The sequence below is a fragment of the Oryctolagus cuniculus genome, chromosome 2 (assembly GCF_964237555.1).
Source record: "Oryctolagus cuniculus chromosome 2, mOryCun1.1, whole genome shotgun sequence".
Taxonomy (NCBI): domain Eukaryota; kingdom Metazoa; phylum Chordata; class Mammalia; order Lagomorpha; family Leporidae; genus Oryctolagus; species Oryctolagus cuniculus.
In genome coordinates, this window is record NC_091433.1 from 116136482 (window position 1) to 116158136 (window position 21655).

Sequence of the window (21655 nt, forward strand, 5' to 3'; positions counted from 1 at the left end):
CCTTTTTTTACTGGCTGCCTCATAGTTTGTTATTTGAATTATTGTATTGGACTAGGCTTCTGCAGTAACAAAACTCTGCACACACATCTCTGTGTCCATGTCCAATTATTTCCCCAAGGTAAGTTACCTTATAAACTCACCTCCTGAAAGGTTGTTCAAGCCACCAACAGGGTTGAGTGCCCAGCCCCCCTCATCCAGCCCACCCAATATGTTCTTTTAGCAGTGCTTTCATCTTTCCCAAGGGTTAAACACTAAGGGAACCCAGCAAGAGGGTTGGGATCCGAGCCAGCTGAAACAAATATGAAATGTCAAAAGAGTTCTTTAGCCCCTTCTCTCTGGTTCCTCCTACACTCGACAGTGATTTCCAGTTTGGAACTCTGGCCTGGCTGGTTCCATCCTCACTCCCTCCCTCCCCCTCTCCACACCCATACCTCTGTCACGGGAGCTGTGTGGGTCAGTCTCTGCGCACAACCGAGTGTATTCCTTGGAGGTGACAGACATCACTTCCCATGTCAAGGTTGGGACAGGAATACCGCAGATTACCCAGTAACAGGGTCACTGTGACATGCCCAAGGAATCTGAAATTTCAGAACCGAGTTAGTTAGAATGAACTGTTTAATACATTCTCTCACGTGCTCTCCCAGTCCTGGAAACAAAGGCACAATGAAGTCAGTGAAGACTGGGCGCAGAGTGTTAAGGGCTGGCTGTACATTCTGCACCTCCTCTGATTGTTTCTCTCTGCCCCCTGGGCCTGTTCCCCTCCAAATTCCTCCTCCACTCACTGGGCACTGAGATGCCTTTGTTAGCTTTATTTAAAAGGGATACCATCCCGAGGCTACATTCTCACGGTCTAGTCTTTGCTTTCCAATCTCCAAGATGGAGGATCATATGCCTTCTCTTCTTAAAACGTTCACCCTGAATTTAGGACAATTTTGTGCAATGGCTAACCGGTCCCTTATAATTCCAGGGGCTTCTTCCTTCCTGGTCAAGGGCGCTGGTCAAAATCAAGCGCGTGAACTCAACTCCTCCATCTCTCAAGACCCGCACAGAGGTTGACATACAGTTGTTCCACTGTGTGGCGAAATAAATAAGAGAACCAGGTACTGCATGCTTCTCCCTATTACTTTAAGTATGCCCTGTTGTTGGCAATGCCCACACTCACAGCGAGGAACAAAACAAAACACAGGGAACTTTGCACCTGCACATGGCACATATGTAACCTTTGTCCTGGCAACTTGGCGCTTCCAAGCCTGGCTTTCAACATTCCGTAGGCTGTAAAGGGGGCAAAGACGGTAACTGGCAAGGGCAACCGGGCCCTATTCCGACTCCTTTTTTGGCCAAACATCCTCCAACACACGTGTGCAGAGGCAGAAAAACATGTTTTCTGGGTTTCACCTTCTACCGCCTCCAACCAAGTGGGCCAAAACTTTCCCAACTCACCAGGACTCGGCATTCACTGCTATCTTTACCGGTGTGGAAAGGATAATGAACTGCCCTATTCTATACCCAGATAGCACACAGAGGGACACACAGTCCGAAGTCCAGCCCTGGAACCTAATCAATCGGTAAACACACGCAGGGCAACAGGGGAGTGCAGAAGTCACTGGAGTGGTCACCTCTGCAGCTGCCTGCCCTCCAAGCCAAGCCAGGCAGCGGCACCTCTCTCCCGCCCCCTGACTCGGCGGCCCGCGCCCGCGCCGCAGCCCCGGGGCCCCACCCGCGGCCCCGCCGGGCGCTCCCCGCGAGGCCCCGCCCCAGCCCCGCCCCCGCCTACGTCACTTGTTATGTCTCGGCTCGGGCCGCGGCCGCAGCTGATCTGCTCCGGAGGCGACGGCCGCGGCCTGGGGAGGTGGCGGCGGTGTCCCGGACGGCGGCTGCGACTCGTGCCTCCCATCCGCGCGGGGCGGGCGCTGCGTGACCAGGAGGCAGCCCGGTAGCCGCCCGCGGGAGTCCTCTCGGGGCCTGTGTTTGCTTTTTTTTTTTTTCCCCCTCCCTCCCCCGCTTCAGGACCGTCTCCCCGCGCGCCCGACTTCCCTCTGCAGAGACCGCGACGCCCCCTCCTGGGTCGGGCCGCGGTGCCCGCCCGCCTTGCCTGCCCGTGCGGCGCCGCCCGCCGGAGGAGCGAGCCTGGAGCCGCTGCCGCCGCCCGGCCCGCCGCGCTTTCTCGCGGAGCCTGGGCGGCCGGCGAGGCCTGGGGCCTGGGCGCCGGGTGCGGCGCTGCGGCGGCCTCCCCTCCCCGCGCCGGGCGCGCTGGGCCCCGGGCCTGGCCGGGCCGAGCGCCGCGCCCTCCCGACCCGCCGCCGCCAACCGCCTCCGGGCCCGGCCGCCCTTTGAGAATCTGAGCCGTCCCCTCCCTCTACGGTGCGGGAGGACCGACGCCGCCACCGGGGTCAGGGCCCCGCGCCGTTTCGTCCCTGGCCGCGGGCTCGCTCCGCGCCCTGCTCCGTTCGGTGTTGATGGATGGGGTTTTTTGAGTATTTCCCCTTCCCCTCCCGCGCCTCCTGACTGAAAGGCCTGGCGCGAGGCTCTGCGCCCGTGCCCTCTTCGTCTCTCGCCCACATCCACCTGCCCGGCCGCGGGGATGGCCCGCCGGTGACCGCCCCGCGCGCCGACCCCGCACCCTGCCGGCCGGGGCCGCCGTGAGCCCGCCTCCCCCGCCGCGACCTCCTCCTGCCCGCATCCCCAGCTCCCCGGAGCCGGAGGCCCCGCCGGCGAAGATGTGGCTGAAGCTCTTCTTCCTGCTCCTCTATTTCCTGGTCCTGTTCGTCCTGGCCAGGTTCTTCGAGGCCATCGTGTGGTACGAAACTGGCATCTTCGCCACCCAGCTGGTGGACCCGGTGGCGCTGAGCTTCAAGAAGCTGAAGACCATTCTGGAGTGCCGGGGGCTGGGCTACTCGGGGCTGCCCGAGAAGAAGGATGTCCGGGAGCTGGTGGAAAAGTCAGGCGAGTACGGGGCCGGCTCCTGCCCCTGCGTGAGGGGGCCCCGGGAGGGTTCGGCACACCCCTCGGTGTTCTTTGTCCAGAGTGAGCCCCGATTTCGAGCAAGGGGGCCGAGGGGGCTTTTCTAGGGGGCGTTATGTGGCTTTTTCAGGTCATTTGGGAATGACAGCCGAGTGCACTCTCTTAGCATTGTTTCCTAAGAGGAGTGAGTCTTTTTCTGAAAATTCGGGAATGTCAACAAACATTGTTTATTTGTGTTATTTGTCAGTTGCAATTCATAACAATACAAGAGAAGGAGAACTCGGAGTGGTTGTCAGGGAGTAGCAGATTTTGTGGCAGGGCGGGCTGGGCATCGGTGGGCTGCCTCACATCAAGAGGCAGTGGGGCCTGGGATTTCAGCGGTACATTGCGAGTTTCAGTTTCACGTGTACACAGTGCAGTGTTGGCGCTGCACACCTGAAGACTGAATTCAGGTGAACATTGTGCGTGGATGTCTGCCTTGACTTTTTTTTTTTTTTTTTTTTTAGTTTGTGTTTCTCTCGGGATGTTTATAAACAATTGTGTATCCTCCAGCTAAACTTTTTTTTCCCTCCCCCTTGGGTCCCGGGCAGAGCTGAATCACTCCATGAGTTGGTAAATAGGATTGGAATTGTGCTAAGGGGAGAGTTGCCATCTTTTATAAAGCATGTACCTTCAGTGACCAAGTTTTTGGGGTAGGATTGGGTGAGAAATATTCATTTGTTTCACTGCTGAGTGAAATCATCTCATTGTTGAGATGGATTTCCTGAAAGGGGACTTAGGCCGAGGAGGGCGTTCTGTTATCTGCTGTGTTGTTTCCAGTGTACCATCAGCTGTGTCTTCTACAAAACACTTGTTTTCCTCCTTGTCTAGGGCCCTGTCACCAGGTAGAGTGGTAGCCAAGAATACACACTTGATAGCTGTAGAACGCTGGGGTTAGGGGTTCTGAAACCCAGCTCTCACTACTGGGAATAAAAGACGGACTCCTCACTGCCCAAGTGATACCTTTTTCTTCAGAGTTAAAACACGAGGGTGCTACAGAAAATGTGTGGAAAAAATGGAATTAGAAGATCAGCTTATTTTGGTGCACAAAAGAATCTGAAGTCAATGCATGGTTTCTCACAGTCCACATTTTCCATGAAGTTCTTGAAGACCCCTGTGTGACACCGTGTACGCTTCTTGCCCTTGACTTACTCACTCGTTTATGGGGACTTTTATTTCCGTGGAGGAGATGGACTACCTGAAGTCAAAGATCTCTAATAAATAGACTCTCTTGGCCTAGCAATGAGAAATGTCTTGATGCAAAAGCCAAATCGTTTGCCATCACGTTTTTTTCTTTCAACTTTCATTATTGCCTTTCTTTAGAACTAAAAACACATTTCATGTTGAATGTACAAGGAGTCCACATATAATGTAAAGAATAGACACAGCCCACAAAAACATGACTCAAGTCACTCATTTTATAGCAGAAAAGTCAATTTAACTGTAAAACTTAAGTATGCACTGTGAATAGTTTTGCTTCTATAATGGTGCAGTGCTGGTTTCAGTCACTGCGCAAGTTAAAAATAAGTTGACGTTTTCCTTTCCTTTTTGTTTCATGATATAGGTTCTACATTTAAGCTGTAGATTTGTAGATGAATGTGGTATTTGTTCTAAGAGATAAAGTTCTAACCTCCAAGTCATATAGACCCTGTCGCTGGTTTAAGTGGGGCTAATGACGCATGCTGTCAGCCCATTTCTAAATCTTTTATAACTGAAGCATCTAACCATACTGTTTCAAAATTATGTGAAACCCAGACATGTTGTATACAAAACAAAATAATCAATATTGGAGTGGCTTTTGGGATTGGTCCAGATTCAGTCATTTCCTATTAAGTTATGTGATGACCCCATTAGAATTTAAGCTCTGCTCTGTAAGAGATGGATTTTTGTCTGTATTGTTCACTTTTGCCTGACACACATTAAGTTATTATTGCATATTTGTTAAATTGTGAATCTTGGGTATATTCGGATTCCACTGGTTTATTTTAAATATTTATTTTAATTTGTTTGAAAAGCAGACAGTCGCAGATGTAGATCTCCCACCTGCGGGTTCACTCCTCAAATGCCGCAATAGCCAGAGCTTGATTAGGCCAGAGCCAAGAGCCTGGAACTCCATCCAGGTCTCCCATGGGGGTGGCAAGGACCCAGCTGCTTGAGAGGTCACCTGCTGCCTCCCTGGGTGTGCCTCAGCAGGAAGCTACAGTCGGGGGCAGAGCTGAAACGCGAACCCAGGCACTCTCATATGGGACTGGGCAGACTGCTGGGCCGGACACCCACACTGTCCAAACACCAAACGGTTTCTAGGGTGAAAATTTAATAAGATGGTTCCTAATAGTCCAAGATGCAATTGATCATTGAAGTTGGGCGCTGGGGTCTGTGAAATCTTATGAGTGTCATTTCTCTTTCCTGTCTTCAGGTGACCTGATGGAGGGTGAGCTCTACTCTGCTCTCAAGGAAGAAGCAGCATCTGAGTCTGTTTCTAGTACCAATTTCAGTGGTGAAATGCACTTCTATGAGCTTGTAGAAGACACGAAAGATGGCATCTGGCTAGTTCAGGTATCACAAGTGGCGATAGTTCTTAATAATACGAGAGCCTGCAAAGAGAATTCGTTACCAAAATCCTATGTACCCGGCAGTGCACTTCTGTACAAAGAGTGCTTGTGTCATGTTTCCTAGACATAACTCAGTTCCCACGGGGAGGCTCCCGTGTCCGCTTAAAGAAGTTCTGTAGACCGAAGGAAATGAAAACTGGAGAGTGGGAAAGGGAGAGTTGGGAGAAAGGAGCTTGACTGCTTTGTTTAGAACCCTAGAAGCAAATCCATTTTAGTTGTTACATCTTCCCCGAGGTGGGCAGCACACAGATAGATTCATTTGATTTAGTATTTTGCACTGCTTCTCTTGAATTGGTAGACCAAATAATTTTTGTACCTAAGGGAAGAGAACATTAGAGTAAAAGAAAAAAGATCCTTTTCCGAGTGGAATAGCCGATCTGTGACTCTAGAGGAACGCCATGGGGGCAGGGAGCACATGACTGCTCGGAGGAAGTAGTACAGTTGGTGACCATAGTAACGTGAGAACCCTGAGATTTAATTAGCACATTAGCATTCTGGAGCTCCGAGTGGCTTCCCAAGGTGTGCTTCATGGTAATGAGTAGCCACATCATGTTTATATTTCATGTAAATTAGAAAAATCTACTATTTTGAACGTATAATTTCATAAACATTGCTTAGGACAGTGTGAGTTCATGTAAAGTAACATATCAAGTAAATTAACAGCACGAGTAGACAGAATTATGAATGAAATCTGTAAATGGCTGAAGCTTGGGAGTCATATCAGCCTAAGCCTTTCTGAGGTTGGGAGGTAGCTAGCCCAAGGTTGTGGGACACCTATCAGTAATACTGAACCAGGATCCAAACTCCTATCTCTTGATTTCTGGTCCAGAGCTCCTGTCCTTTCACACTGGGATTGGCAAAGTTTGATTCAGAATATGAAAATTAAAGTCACTTCTTTGTATTTCTGAGAACAAAGATTGCAAAATATGGTAGAAAAACTTGTCATTCTAAGACCTTCCTTGCAGGTAGTATCACTGACGAGTAGTACGATTGTGAATATTTTCTATCGTATGATTTGGGAATTATTTTGGGAAATGCTTTGGATATGCATAGGCTCTGTTAACTTTTCTATTGTGTTTGACCATGTACCCTCAAAATAATTTGATTTTTCAGTTCAGCAAAGGGAGAACCTAGAATGGTACACATGAGGTCTATATATGATCTTTTCAAATTTTAATGTATTTCTGTTTTAGTTAATTGATATTGAAAAATACACTGTAACTCCTATAAAGCTTTAATTTGTTAAGTAAATTGTTATTACATTTATTTTCACTTTGTATTTTTTCCTAATAGTCTTGATCAAGGAAGACTTAGTGGGTTTGATCATTTTAGGTTACTGAAATTGAATAACCAGTTCCATTGCCATGTTTGTATTTATGATCTAAATGCTTGTCATCCACATGGCCAACCCCACGGACATGAGCATGAAGATGCTGAGCACCTGCCAGACTTGGAAGAGCCATGTCAGAAGTCTAGAAATTCTTTTGATCATTATGATGCTGCCTATAGGCAATAAACACATCCTAGTTTATTAGTTAGCATATGTTCTTGGCTTATAATTGATCATTTTTATATTAAATATATGAATTAAACTCCCTTAGTATCTGACAAAATTTACCAAATAGTTTATTTGGGAGATTCTTGGGTGCCAGGCCCTGTTCTGGGCCATAGAGATAAACCAGGAACACTTAGAAGGCAAAGTCCTTAGTCTCTCAGGCCATTCACGTTCCAGTTGGGAGAGGCAGACACAAAATAAATAAATATTTCATATGGCATCAGTTAGTGGAAAGTGCTAAGAAGAAGCAGCAGGCTAAGGAGACAGAGTGCAAGGAATTCTCAAGTAAGGTGACACTCGAATGAAATGAAGAACAAACAATGGTAGTGAATGTTAGGATTATAAATTCTGGTCGCCAAATTTCTGATGTATTTTCAAACCTCATAGGTATTAATGGTTAAAAAATGGCTCCTAAGAAAAATGGAATGTTTTTATGTGGTTTTCTGTATATGGAAATGGTACAATAGGACACACACTTAATTTTTCCAGTGACGCGCAAGGTTTGCACTGAGCACCACAGTGTGGTGTGTGTTTCTGTCTAACGGCCAGTTTGGTCTGGAGGAAGAATCTCTGGCAGGGCAGCTTAGGAGAGTGAGATGGAATCCGTGCCCCTGGCACTGGGAACTAACCAGCTGAGCTAATCAACAAACTACCCTGGCTTAAAATCTTAAAAGAGGATCAAATATTGGCTTTCTTTGTTATTTTAACTTATATTTAAAATTGAAAGTATCTGCCAGGAACAGAAGAAAAATATTCTCTCAGTTGCTTGCCATTATATCAGCTCAGATCATATTTTTCTGATCTTCTGAGAAGCATAGCTTTCAAGAATTAAGTTTCTAATGCTTTGGATTATTCTTTTCTGTTTTAAAAGAAGCTGATGAATGTATTTGCTTTATTGTTTTTAAGTCTGTGAGGAGTGTTTTCAAAGCTAAAGATGCTTAGGTTCCGGCCAGTCCAATCCTCTTCCGATTGTTCAGGCCAATTTGACCGTCTTCTGATTGTCAAGCAGTGTCTATCCTATATGCTCTGCAGTGTGAGATGAATAGAACTAATTTTGGTTTTCCAGGTAATAACACAAATGTAACATCTGTACCAGCAATACACTGTGTAATCCATGAAAACCAAGTCTTCTTTTCCTAACGGTTGTTTGTAGCCTAAGCTCCTGTTTTTCATTAGCTATTTATTTCCCAGTTTTGTGGATGCTTTGATTCTGCCATCACTCAGTCTTGGCGTCACCAACTGAAGACGGATATTTTTTCACAAGAGACTTGCTCCAAGAGGCAGGTGGCACAGTGAATAGGGTTCTGAAATAGAAGTTAGCGTAATTTAGGGGTTTTATAGACTTACCCCTGTTAACATTTCATTTTCTCTGCTTTGACTTCTGGCATAGTTCAAGGAAGCACATATTTTTCCCAGCTGTGTCATATGATAAGGAGTTTAAAGTCCCTGGAACTGAGGTAGCAGTAAAGAGGGTCATATGATTTAGAGTAAAGTCTTGGGAGTCCGTGTTTCACTTAAGTATTATATATATTTCCTGCTTGGCTGAAAGGATTGTATGGCTGATTTTAAACTTGTTTATCTTTGCTCCTAGACATTAGTTTTGTTTAGGAATATTCTAACTTATCCCTTACTTAACACTACTCCGGAGGTGAAATAAATGGCAAGCCACTTTATCCTGTGTTTTGTATTGGTGAAAAACTTTTGTATTTACTCATAAAGTAAACCAGTTTTTTATTAATCATCCTTAACTTTTAATGATTTTATATAGCTTGCATAGAATATATGTACTTAGATTGCATGTATGTCTTGTGATGAGAATGATACACTCACACAGAGTGGTGTATTGGCACAAAAAGGAAACCTTAAACATTTGTCCGTCGCCAGGCCCTCTGTGTAGTCCTCTTGCTCTCTGACATGTGTTAGGGCTCCCAACAGAAGGAACCTAGATGAGGTCGCTGGAGCACATGTTGCCTTTCCCAGAGAGCTGACTGTTGGCACTCATTTCACACATCCACCTAGAGCTTCTTGGAGCTTTCTAAACGTGAAAATGGTTACTTCCTGCCAGGAAGATCGGAAGTCCCAGAGTATTGTGTTGTGATTTTAAAGTGAATAGTATTGGTAATAATGGCATTTATGAAAATAAACTTGGACCATATACACTGGCTTAAAGTAAATCAGATGGTTTCATGACAAGAAGAGACATTTTGGGTTTCCTTTTAAGTTCCACTTGGTTTTGTGGTTTTGTTTTTAATTTTTAAAACTTTGGTTATGCTTTCAAATTTTAGTTTTAATTTTTCATTTTATTTGAAAGACAGAGAGACAAATAGAGATCTTCTTCCATCTGTTGGTTCACTCTCAAATGGCTTCAACAGTCAGGACTGAGCCAGGCCTAAGCCAGGAACCCAGAACTAACTCCAGGGACCCAAGTACTTGAGCCATCTTCTGCCTCCCAAGGGTGTGCATTAGCAGGAAACTGGATCAGAAGCAGAGAAGCTAGGATTTGAACGAGGCACTCCAATGGCAGCAAAATACCCACCCTTTATTTGTTTTTTTTACTAATATCTTTACTGAAATTTTGCCTTCATTCAAGCCAGGAAGATTAGGGGATGAGAAGGAAAAAGTATTAATGGTTAGAAAGGCTGACATTCATCAGAAAAGTCATTGTCATTAGATATTTTGAATTAATTTAAGAATTTTTTTCTTTTTTTAAAAAAATCTTTTCTTGCAATCCTAATTGTATTTGAAAGCTATTTACAAATTTGAAGAAGCTTAAGAATGTAAAATTAACTATGGTAATTCTTTTTATATGTGAGAGCTTTTCATGATTGTTAAGAAAAAGTCATAAAAGTAGTATCGGTTTATTCAGAGTTTAATTCAATGGTAAGCACAGGTTTGACTCTTATTCCATAATTATGTTTTGAAAAAAGTAAAATTTGAACTTGTTGAACTCAATTTGTGATAATTTTTAATAAGTTTTATTTGAATTGTTGTTTAAGATTTTCTTTAAAGAGCAAAGAGAAATGACTCCAAGGACCATTTTCTTCTTGTGTAACTTTATTCCAGAAAAAAAACCATGGGGTGGAGAATGTGGCTAATTTTTTGATATGGTTTTGACTCCCCTTCTAGGTAATGGCCACAGAGTGTAGGAGTTTAAGTCTTTTCCAGTTGGGTAGTAACTCCTTCAATAAGAATTACTGTAATAATATGATACACAGTAACCAAGAACTGGGAACAAAGTATCTTTTTCCCAAAAAATGAAATTATATCATAGATACAAAAGGTTAGCTTGACTCCATTTTAGATCATTAAAGTTTATTTATTTTTTTCTTTTTTTGGGGAATAGGTCATAGCAAACGACAGAAGTCCCTTGGTGGGTAGAATTCACTGGGAGAAAATGGTCAAAAAGGTATCAAGATTTGGAATACGGACAGGCACTTTTAATTGTTCCAGTGATCCCAGGTGAGTTGTCAGGCAATTCTTAGACTTTGAATCCCAACTAAGATCTTTCTTGTTTAATAAAGACAAGGATATGGAAGCCTGCTTGAACTGAAAGCTAATTATGTTTATCACACTGCCAGTTACACAGATGCTTGACTAATAGTTTTTTGATAAATTGGTGCTTAACTGATTTTCTCTCTCAGATCTTTTTCTCCTTTTTTTTTTTATTACTCCCACCCCCGCCTCTTTTGTGTTCTTCCTATTGGGGGTAGATATCCTTTTGTTTTTCTTTTCTAATGTATTTGAAAGGCTAGAGACAGAGATAGAAATGCTTGAACAGCTGGGACTGGGCCAGGCCCAAGCCAGGAGGCTGGACTCAATTTGGATCTCCCACATGGTTGGCAGGGGCCCAACTACTTGAGCCATCACCTAGTGCCTCCCAAGGTGCACATTAGCAGGAAACTGGAGTCAGAAGCAGAGCTGGGACTTGAACCCAGGCACTCTAGAATGGGATACGGGCATCCCAGGTGGCATTTTAACTGTTACACCTAACACCTGTCCCAGTTGGGGGTATCTTTTTAAGAGTATGTCAGTTTTCTTTTCCAGAATGACCTCCGCAGATTCACGGCTTAGTTAACATCTCTGTGCTAATGTAAATCTCCTGTAATTCTAACCTCTAATGTGTGTTTCTGTCTGCTCTGTCCCATGTGCATTCTTTTTCCTGATGTCCAAAGTCAGATCCAGCCTCTTTTTCTTTAATCAGTCATGTTCCATTTCCCTTTCTCTCTCCTTCACTGTTTTTTGTTTTTTCTCCATCTACTCAAGCAAGAATCCTTGAAAAGCTCCGTATTTCGGGTTGTCATCGCCAGTATTTATTCTGACACATTATTTTGTGTTCAATATTACATTATTTCTTCTTTGAAAATGTTCTATTTTTACTTATGATGCCACCAAGTTATAACTTGTAGTCATTCATTCATTTGATTATTAATTTGATGGATATTTAGTAAAGATAAGTGTATACATCAAGTTTTGTTTGGTGCTGCAGTGGAGGCACATCATTGATTGATGTCTATGTAGAAAATCCTCCCGCACAGTATTAGGTAGTTTTTAGGTAGTTTCTTTCTTTCTTTCTTTTTTTTTTTTTTTTTTTTGACAGGCAGAGTGGATAGTAAGAGAGAGAGACAGAGAGAAAGGTCTTCCTTTTGCCGTTGGTTCACCCTCCAATGGCTGCCACGGCTGGCGCGCTGTGGCCAGCGCACTGCGCTAATCCGATGGCAGGAGCCAGGTGCTTCTCCTGGTCTCCCATGGGGTGCAGGGCCCAAGCACCTGGGCCATCCTCCACTGCACTCCCTGGCCACAGCAGAGAGCTGGCCTGGAAGAGGGGCAACTGGGAAAGAATCCGGCGCCCCGACCAGGACTAGAACCCGGTGTGCTGGCGCCGCTAGGCGGAGGATTAGCCTATTGAGCCACGGCGCCGGCTAGGTAGTTTCTAATGTAGGTAGATGGCAGCTGACTTACCCGTGTCCCTTTTCTGTGTTGGCCATGACAGACAAATCATTGGCTTTAGAACACTCTCTAAAACCAGTGCTGCAACTTCTTTACTTAACCACACGTTGCCTCTCCTCAGAATCCCTGTTTCGCCCACTAGTAATATAGATGTGATTTATGGCAGGAGCTCCCCTGAAGTCTGGGCGTAGAAAAGGAAATCCCTGTAACTCTTAACTCACATTTTCTACCCGCAGAGCTGCCATTCTCATCTCCACCACAAAACCGTGGTCACATCCCAGTGTCTTTTGTTGAAATGTCCAAGACAGCCTGTCTTAATGTTCTTATGAAAAGGAAATCATTCTTATTGTGTCTTATTTACCAAAGACCTGATTCTGTCACTACCAAATAGTCTTTTTTTTTTTTTTAAGATTTATTTATTTGAAAGAGTTACACAGAGAGAGAAGGAGAGGCAGAGAGAGGTCTTCTGTCCACTGGTTCACTCCCCAATTGGCCACAATGGCCAGAGCAGTGCCAATCTGAAGCCAGGAGCCAGGAGCTTCCTCTGGGTCTCCCACGTGGGTGCAGGGGCCCAAGGACTTGGGCCATCTTCTACTGCTATCCCAGGCCATAGCAGAGAGCTGGATCAGAAGTGGAGCACCCAGGACTCGAACTGGTGTCCACATGGGATGCCAGCACTGCAGGTGGCAGCTTTACCCACTATGCCACAGCGCCAGCCCCTACCAAATAGTCCTACGTGAATGATCTTTTTCTTTCCCCTCTGATGACCACAATATCAGATAGATGAATTTTTTTAAATAGAGAATTTCAAAAGTCAGTATGAATAGCAGTATTTTCCTGAAAAATACAGGATTCTTTTTAAAAACAAGTAACAGTCTTATTTATTTATTTGAAGGGCAGAGTCATAGAGAAAGAGGGAAAGACAGAGAGATTTCCCATTTGCTCGTTCACTCACCACACAGACACAACGGACAAGGCTGTGCCAGACCAAAGCCAGGAGCCTGGAACACCATCTGGGTCTCCCACATGGGTGCAGGGGCCAAGCACTCAGGCCATCTTCCACTGCTCTCCCAGCATATTAGCAGAGAGCTGGATTGGAAGTGGAGGAACTAGAACTTGAATCAGCGCTCATAGAAGATGCTGGTACTGCAGGCAGCAGCTTAACCCACTGTGCCACGATGCTGTCCCCACAGAATTCAGTTTTTAAAAATCAGTGCAATCATATTCAAGTGACTAGTATGTTTCGAGTACTGTAGTATATAAATGTTAGAAAATTTCAAACTTTTTTTTTTTTGACAGGCAGAGTGGACAGTGAGAGAGAGAGAGACAGAGAGAAAGGTCTTCCTTTTCTGCTGGTTCACCCTCCAATGGCCACCGCGGCCAGCGCACCGCACTGATCCGAAGGCAGGAGCCAGGTGCTTCTCCTGGTCTCCCATGGGGTGCAGGGCCCAAGCACCTGGACCATCCTCCACTACACTTCCCTGGCCACAGCAGAGAGCTGGTCTGGAAGAGGGGCGACCGAGACAGGATCCGGCGCCCGGACCGGGACTAGAACCCGGTGTGCCGGCGCCGCTAGGTGGAGGATTAGCCTAGTGAGCCGCGGCGCCGGCTCAAACATCAAATTTTTTAAAAATTAAAGGTTAAACACATGTTGCAGCCTGATATAAATTGTTAAACACTGATGAATCAAAAATAAGCTATTCATAATAGAAAATGAAAATAAGCTATTAAACATAAAAAACTGAAAGAAATAATAGTAGTTGGTTTTGTAGTGTAAACTTAAAAAGAAAAATATATCAGAAGTGTTAGTCCAGTGGATTTTAGTACAAGTTTTTCTAGCTTTTCATTTGAAAAATGTTTCCTGATTCTATACTAGCTGAACTGTGGTAAAGAGAGACATAAATTAGCTGTCTGAATCTTTCATCTTCATCTTCAAATAATCCCATCTCTTGTTTATGACTGGAGAGATCTTATTTGAGCAGCTTTTTTTGTTGATTGCAGCTGTACTTTCTATGATTAAAAACATTTCTGGGGTGGGCATTTGGCAGAACACTGAAGCCACTGCTTAGGACCTCCACATTCCATATCAGAATGCTCAGGTTCTAGGGGGCAGCAGGTGAATGCTCAAGTGCCTGGGTCCCTGCCACTCATGTGAGAGACTTGGATTGAGTTCTGGGCTCCTCGCTGCTGCAGACATTTGGGGAATGAACCAGTGAATGGGAGGTCCCTTTCTCTCCCTGCAAAGTATTTCCTTACAGGAAGAAATGTGTTCACTAAAATCTTAACTTGTATTAGAGTCAGGAATCCAGAGTAGCTTTAGGAAAATAAAAAGAATGACCATGAGCAGAAATGTGTCATTGCAAGTAGCCTACACAATTCAAACATTGAAGCTACTTTGTGATATTTAAGATGTAAATAAAGCAATTATCTGTATGTATTAGACTTGCCTTTTTGGAAAAGATAAGAATAGAATTCATGTTAGTGAGGAGTGAGTTATTATGCATCACAGAAATACAATGTTAAGGGATGGAAGATAGTAGATTTTGTAGGAATATATACTTTTCAAACCATTTCAGCTGAAAATATATTGATAGTAATGACATATTATCTTGTTAAGGAAATGAATCAACTCATCAAGAAGCTGAGAGGTCTGGTCTGTAATTCTCATTCAGCTAGATAGTTCCCCAGAGCCATTACTCACCTGTCTTTAAGACATAACATGTTGCCTTCATTTAATTGGGGGTGGGCATTGTGGCACAGCAGGTTAAACTCCTGCTTGTGATAATAGCCAAATTCATATCAAGAGTACTGGTTCAAGTCCTGGCTATGCTGCTTCCAATCCCGCTCCCTGCTGTTGCACTTGGGAAGCAATAGGTGTTGGCCAAAGTGCCTGAGTTCCTGGCACTGTGCATCCCCTTCTCCCCTGTGAGAGACCCTGGTGGAGCTCCTGGCCCAGGCTTGGTTATAGCAGCCATCTGGGGAGTGGACCAATGGATGGGAGATCTCTCTGTCTGTCTGTCTGTCTCTCTCTCTCTGTCACTCTGCCTTTTAAATAAATAATATTTTTAAAAATATCAAAACATCTCTAAGATAAAATTAGTTGTATTATCATTATAAAACCATATGCTACAAAATCAGCTTTCCTGTCTTATCTGATTACATAAATTTACAATATGCTTATTTTATTTAATAAAGTATAATGCATGCTTACTAAGTAAAAGCATAACATCTATGATTTTACCCTAATATTCTGAGTAGCAAAGTAAGAAATCAGACATTTATTACCATCCATTTACAAATCTGTAATAAAAAATGTAGCTACATGGTAGATTTTCTTTTTTTATAACTTTATTGAAGAAAGTTTTATGTATCATAAAATTCTTCATTGATGGAACAAGGAGATAAGCCTCCATTCTCCCATTGCCCAAAAGATATAAACTTTGGGATGTATTCCTTGCCCTTGAAACTCAATTGGGTCTCACACCCTATTGCCTTCATACCCCACCCCTTAGAGCCACCTGAAAGACCAGTTGCAGGAATTCCCCTTTGCTGGTGTCCCTACCCCACCCCCAGCCCCAGCCCTCCTAATCTATAACAAAGGCCTGGCCCCTGGGGTCGGGGCCTTCTGCCCCCATCCATCATGGGCACACGGACAGTTGTCACCCACCTGTGTGAGTTTATTTACTCTGAATAAATTTGGTCTGGCTGTAAATTCATACACTGCCTCCTCTCTTCTGTGCCTCTTTTCTAACTTTTTTGTGCCCCATGTGAGGAAGCACCAATCTGCAACTCTTTTCCTAACACTCATGGTAGGGTTTTTGAGAACTTACAGTCACCCCACCATCATACAACAGCTGTGTTCCTTTCTCAGTGTTCTTGTCACTCCTTTTTCAGGGGGAGATGGATGTCATAAATCTCATGGCAAGGACCTGTCCATTTCCAAAGGAGTAGAGTGATGACTCTACTGGATAAACCGAAAGAAATAATTTTAGTTAAATTCTTCTGTGTTTACTCTGCTGTAGCATGAAGATCATTCTTGGAGTGAATTTTTTCATCTGAATACTTTCTGTATTCCTTTATATTAAATGGTCCTCTTCATGGTCTTTGATGATAAGAGAATATTAAAAAAAAAAAAGTGTTTGCAGTAGCTGCTTTCTAGATTAGCGTCTGTGTAGATTACTTGGTAGCAGCGCTGTGTGCATAAGGCATTGTGGGAGGTGCTTGAGATAGTAAACGGATAAGGCATGCCTCCTGCCCTCAAGGGGCTTGTACTGAGTCAGGGACCCAGCCTGTTTCCCTTCTCTCTCCTCCACCCGTCTGAATTCTAACCATCCTTCAAAACCCAGTTCAGTTGCCAAATTTTCCATGAAATCGTCACCAACTCAAATCCCCCTAACATTCCCCTTTTTTGAACTTCTTTTACATTATTTAGTAATAAAATTATGCGTTTTTATATTTGTTTTTAATGGGATTTTAAATTTCTTATGAGCAGGAATTAATTTCCTACTACCTTTTTGATCTCACCACTACATAGTACAGAAATGGCTACTTGAGATTCTGAAGTATTCACTGATTCCTAGGACTCTAGCACGCCCCTTCCTTCCTTCCTTCCTTCCTTCCTTCCTTCCTTTCCTTCCTTCCTTCCTTCTCTTCCTTCCTTCTCTTCCTTCTCTTCCTTCCTTCCTTCCTTTCTTCTTTCAAGATTTCAAGATTTATTTATTTATTAGAAAGGTAGAGTGGAGAGAGAGAGGTCTTCTATCCTCTGGCTCACTCCCCAGATGAAGCTGGGCTGAAGCTGGGCAGGCTGAAGCCAGGAGCAGGAACTCCATCCGGCTCTCCCACACGGGTGCAGGAACTCGAGTACTTGAGTCGTTATCCATGGCTTCCCAAGCACCTGAGCAGGGAGCTGGATCAGAAGCAGAGTAGCCAGGACTGAAACAGCACTCCAGTATGGGATGCAGGTGACCCGAGCAGTGGCTTGACCAGCTGTGCCACTGCTCTGTCAAGTACTTGTTCAGATACACTTTCTTAGAGAAACAAATGCAAAACAAATGAGCCTGCCTTGCCATCTTGCACACCACTTTGTGATTATTTGGGGTTCTTTGGTTTGGACGAGAGGATGTCTTTCAGGTGTGAAATGAGCTCCTCGGCCTCGCCTGGTGGTTCTCTCACAGGTGGCTCTCTTACAGATACTGCAGGCGAAGAGGCTGGGTCCGCTCCACACTCATTATGTCTGTTCCACAAACGAGCACTTCTAAAGGGAAGGTCATGCTTAAAGAATATAGTGGACGCAAGATCGAAGTAGAGCACATTTTTAAATGGATAACTGCTCATGCAGCTTCTCGGATCAAAACCATTTATAACGCTGACCATTTGAGAGAAGAATGGAATAAAAGTGACCAGTACTGGGTAAAAATCTACCTGTTCGCTAACCTTGACCAACCACCAGCTTTCTTCTCTGCACTAAGTATAAAGTTTACTGGAAGAGTGGAGTTCATCTTTGTCAATGTGGAAAATTGGGACAACAAGAGCTCCATGACGGATATTGGTGTACATAGCATGCCGTCATACATACTTAGAACTCCTGAAGGAATCTACAGATACGGAAGCCACGCGGGCGAGTTCATATCGCTTCAGGCCATGGACTCATTTTTGCGCTCATTACAGCCTGAAGTGAATGATCTGTTTGTTTTGAGCTTGGTTCTAGTTAATCTTATGGCTTGGATGGACTTATTTATTACACAAGGAGCTACTGTAAAGCGATTTGTGGTTCTCATAAGCACTTTAGGGACATACAATTCTCTATTAATTATTTCCTGGCTACCTGTGTTGGGCTTTTTACAGCTCCCTTACTTAGATAGCTTTTACGAATACAGCTTGAAATTGTTGCGATACTCCAATACAACCACACTGGCTTCGTGGGTCAGGGCAGACTGGATGTTCTATTCTTCACACCCAGCCCTGTTTCTCAGTACATACCTTGGACACGGTTTGCTCATCGATTACTTTGAGAAGAAGAGACGGCGCCACAACAGTGAGGAGGTCAACGCCAATAACTTAGAGTGGCTGTCAAGTCTGTGGGACTGGTACACCAGCTACCTCTTCCACCCGATTGCTTCCTTTCAGAACTTCCCCGTGGAATCCGATTGGGACGAAGACCCTGACCTATTCTTGGAGCGGTTAGCTTTCCCTGACCTTTGGCTTCACCCTCTGATCCCAACTGATTACATAAGAAACTTACCAGTGTGGCGATTTAAGTGTCTTGGACTCCAGTCTGAGGAGGAAATGTCAGCGAGTTCTCAAGACACTGAGAATGACTCAGACAACGAGAGCACAGACACTTCGGGCAGTGAGAAGGAAGCACCTGAAGATCAGCAAAGCCTAGGTCCCAGTTCCCCAGGGGGAGCGAGTCGCCGTGATGCCGAGGCGTGTTCGTGTGCCAGTAAATATTGTCAGACCAGCCCCTATGAACGGAAGGGGAGGTCGTACAGATCAGACAGCACAAGTGAAGACGTGGAACCTGACTGGTTAACCTGGCCTGCTGACATGCTGCACTGTACTGAATGTGTTGTCTGCCTAGAGAATTTTGAAAATGGATGCTTGTTAATGGGCTTGCCTTGTGGTCACGTGTTCCATCAGAATTGCATTGTGATGTGGTTGGCTGGGGGCCGACACTGTTGCCCTGTTTGCCGGTGGCCTTCTTACAAAAAAAAGCAGCCATATGCACCACACCAGCCCTTGTGAAATGACGTCCCATCTTCACCAGGTGCAATCTGTCCTTTATGAGCTTGGAGTATCTTACAGCTTGCCTTTTTAATGTTAGTCACAATGTTTTTGTGGTTTGAAGTTTAGTTTAATGTTAGTGCAGTGACAGGAAATACACATTATGCTAATGTTGATGACAGAATTTATTTGGTTGCCTTGTGTCAATTGAATGCATACTTACTGTAAAAATTTTTATTTACAACATTGGAAATTCCGAAGCTAATGTTTTTTGTAAGCACAAAAGAAGTATGATAGAAATTTATCTTAGCAAGACTTAACAAGGTAGGATCAGATTCTAATGGAATTGAGCCGGTTTCTTATCCTTAATGTTTCCGCCCTTTTTACAATCTCTGTCCAGCACCTCTTGGTTAAATAATGTATGCTCTGAAAAATGAAATCAAAACAGACCTATGAAATAAATTATTTTAAAACCAAAAGATTACAAGTTTCCCAGTTTTAAATTATTTTTGGTAAGGTAGCTCAATTCTAGAGATGTTTTGCTGGCTTATTAATTTCACAAGTAAGTGAAAGATGATCCTCGACTCATGTGGGAAAAATATGGAAATTACGTTGCTGACACTGGCTTGAGGTGATGTTAATTCACCTTGTAATTGAGTTAGCTTTGATGGGAGAGAATTTCATGGAGGGCTGTTTCTTAAGTACTAAATAATTTATTAGTATTTAGCACATTCATTAAACCAAATCAACCATAGCATAGATTACCTTATATTTTCTTCCTGACTTACTGTGAAAATTTTCAAAACTACAGAAAAGTTAGAAATATACACATTATCTGGTTCATGGTGTTTACATTTTATTACACTTTATCTTCTATGTCCTCCCCCCCCCCCCCACTCTGAGAGGCAGCGAAGCAAAGGGCAGAGCCCCTCTTTTCTGGTTCACTGCCCAGACCCCCACAACAGCCGAGGCTGGGGCAGGCCAAAGCTGGCATCTGGGAACTCAGTCCACGTCTCCCACGTGGTGGCAGGGACTCCACTACCTGAGCCATCTCCTGCTGCCTCCCACGGTCTGCCTTGGTGGAAGCTGGAGCCGGCAGCCAGAGCCAGGAATTGAGCCCAGGGACCCCAGTAGGGATGCAGGTGCTATAACTGGTGTCTTAACCACTGGGTCAAACACCGACTCCCCCGACCATTGTTTGTTTTTGTTGATCTTTTTGAAAATCGTTTTTAGTTATCATGCTTCACTTAACATTGACTTAGTACCATTGGAAATATGACCTGTATTTGCCAGTTGCTCCCAGGATTTCCTTTTTATCTGTATATGTTTTTTTTTTTAAGATTTATTTATTTATTTGAAAGAGTTACACCGAGAGAAGGAGAGGCAGGGGCAGAGAGAGAGATCTTCCATCCGCTGGTTCACTCCCCAATTGGCTGCAATGGCCGGAACTGTGCCAATCTGAAGCCAGGAGCTTCTTTTGAGTCTCCCATGCAGGTGCAGGGAGCCCAAGCACCCAGGCCATCCTCTACTGCTTTCCCAGGCCACAGCAGAGAGCTGGATCGGAAGTGGAGCGGCTGGGATTTGAACTGGCGCCCATAGGGGATGCTGACACTGCAGGTGGTGGCTTTATCCACTACACCACAGCGCCAGCCCCTGTATATGTTTTCATGTCATTTTTATTGTGAATTCAGAGAGAATTTGTATGTGAGGTTTATTCTGCTAACTCACCCTATCCTCTCACAGGGGTGGGGCACCTTTTTTGTGCCAAGGGCCATTTGCATATTTATATCATATGCGGTCCATAAACATTTGCAACTTAGCCTGCCGTAGATTTATCACTTGAGTCTCGCCTGCAGCTGCCATGGCTGGGCCAGACCAAACATCTGCAGGCCAGATGTTCCCCACCCCTGCCCTAGAGCAGTTCCGTTTTTCTGGTGCTAACATTTCTGAAAAGCACAAGCCGGTTGACTTATAGAATGTTAGACGTTCTGGATTTTAGTGTGTTTCATGATGAGCAGTATAAGAATATTCAATGCCGAGGTGCAGTCTGGAAGCACTTCCTTGCTTTTCGACATGAGGTGTTCCAGCCTTTGTATTCTCCCCAGCCAGTCCTTGTCATCAAGTGCCCATGTTTCATGGTGCACTTTATTATTATTATTATTATTTGAAAGTTACAAAGAGAAGGAAAGTTAGAGAGCAAGCTTCCGTCTGCTGGTTCTCTCCCCAGATGGCCACAACTGCCAGGACTGGACCAGACCAAAGCCAGGAGCCAGGATCTTCTTCTGGGTCTCCCACAAGGGTGCAGGGGTCCAAGCACTTGGCCATCCTCCACTGCTTTCCCAGGCACATTAGCAGGGAGCTGGATTGGAAGTGAAGCAGCCAGAACTGGAATTGGCGACCATAGGGGATGCCAGCGCTGCAGGGAGTGGTATTACCCACCATGCCAGAACCCCATGGTGCACTTTTAAAACCTTTAACTCATTTAGCTCCAAAGTGGTAAGAAAACAAAATTGGGGGTACTGACTTTTTTTCCTTCACAGTGCAGTGTGCCTCATTTTCAAATACTAATGGAAATACAGATGCTCTTGCACTTATGATGGGGTTACATCCCAATAAGTCCTTCATAACTTTCATAACTTGAATATACTGTGCTTAAAATTCGCCTGAGAGGCAGAGAAAAAGCTGCTATCCACTGGTTCACTCTTAGCAACAGCCAGATCTGAGGTAGGCCAAAGCTGAGAGCAAGGAGTTCAATCTGAGTCTCCCATGTGCGTGGCAGGAACCCAATTACATGAGCCATCACTGCTGCCTCCCAGGG

At 44.5% G+C, this 21655-nt stretch overlaps 1 protein-coding gene across 3 annotated transcripts; it reads left to right on the forward strand.

Moving 5' to 3' along the window:
- The first annotated feature begins 1813 nt into the window (after nucleotides 1–1813).
- On the forward strand, nucleotides 1814–19316 carry RNF103 (ring finger protein 103). Of its 3 annotated transcripts, none has more exons than XM_051842682.2 (4): nucleotides 1814–2943; nucleotides 5417–5556; nucleotides 10511–10626; nucleotides 16009–17155. In XM_051842682.2, exons 1-4 carry the CDS (start codon nucleotides 2718–2720, stop codon nucleotides 16025–16027), a joined length of 501 nt encoding a protein of 166 aa, XP_051698642.1. In that variant the 5' UTR covers nucleotides 1814–2717; the 3' UTR covers nucleotides 16028–17155. The 3 variants fall into 3 exon arrangements, with proteins under 3 accessions (XP_051698642.1, XP_008252372.1, XP_051698641.1); XM_008254150.4 differs by lacking the exon at nucleotides 16009–17155 and adding an exon at nucleotides 17304–19316 and having other exon boundaries at nucleotides 1821–2943; XM_051842681.2 differs by lacking the exons at nucleotides 1814–2943; nucleotides 5417–5556; nucleotides 16009–17155 and adding exons at nucleotides 5575–6143; nucleotides 17304–19316.
- The last annotated feature ends 2339 nt before the right edge of the window (nucleotides 19317–21655 follow it).

Bases quoted from the DNA above. Each gene is read 5' to 3' on its own strand.
- RNF103 (XM_008254150.4), top strand. From the start codon at position 2,718: ATGTGGCTGAAGCTCTTCTTCCTGCTCCTCTATTTCCTGGTCCTGTTC. The intron at 5,557-10,510 runs GTATCACAAGTG...TTTGGGGAATAG, and splicing joins ATGGCATCTGGCTAGTTCAG to GTCATAGCAAACGACAGAAG. The intron at 10,627-17,303 runs GTGAGTTGTCAG...GCTCTCTTACAG, and splicing joins AATTGTTCCAGTGATCCCAG to ATACTGCAGGCGAAGAGGCT.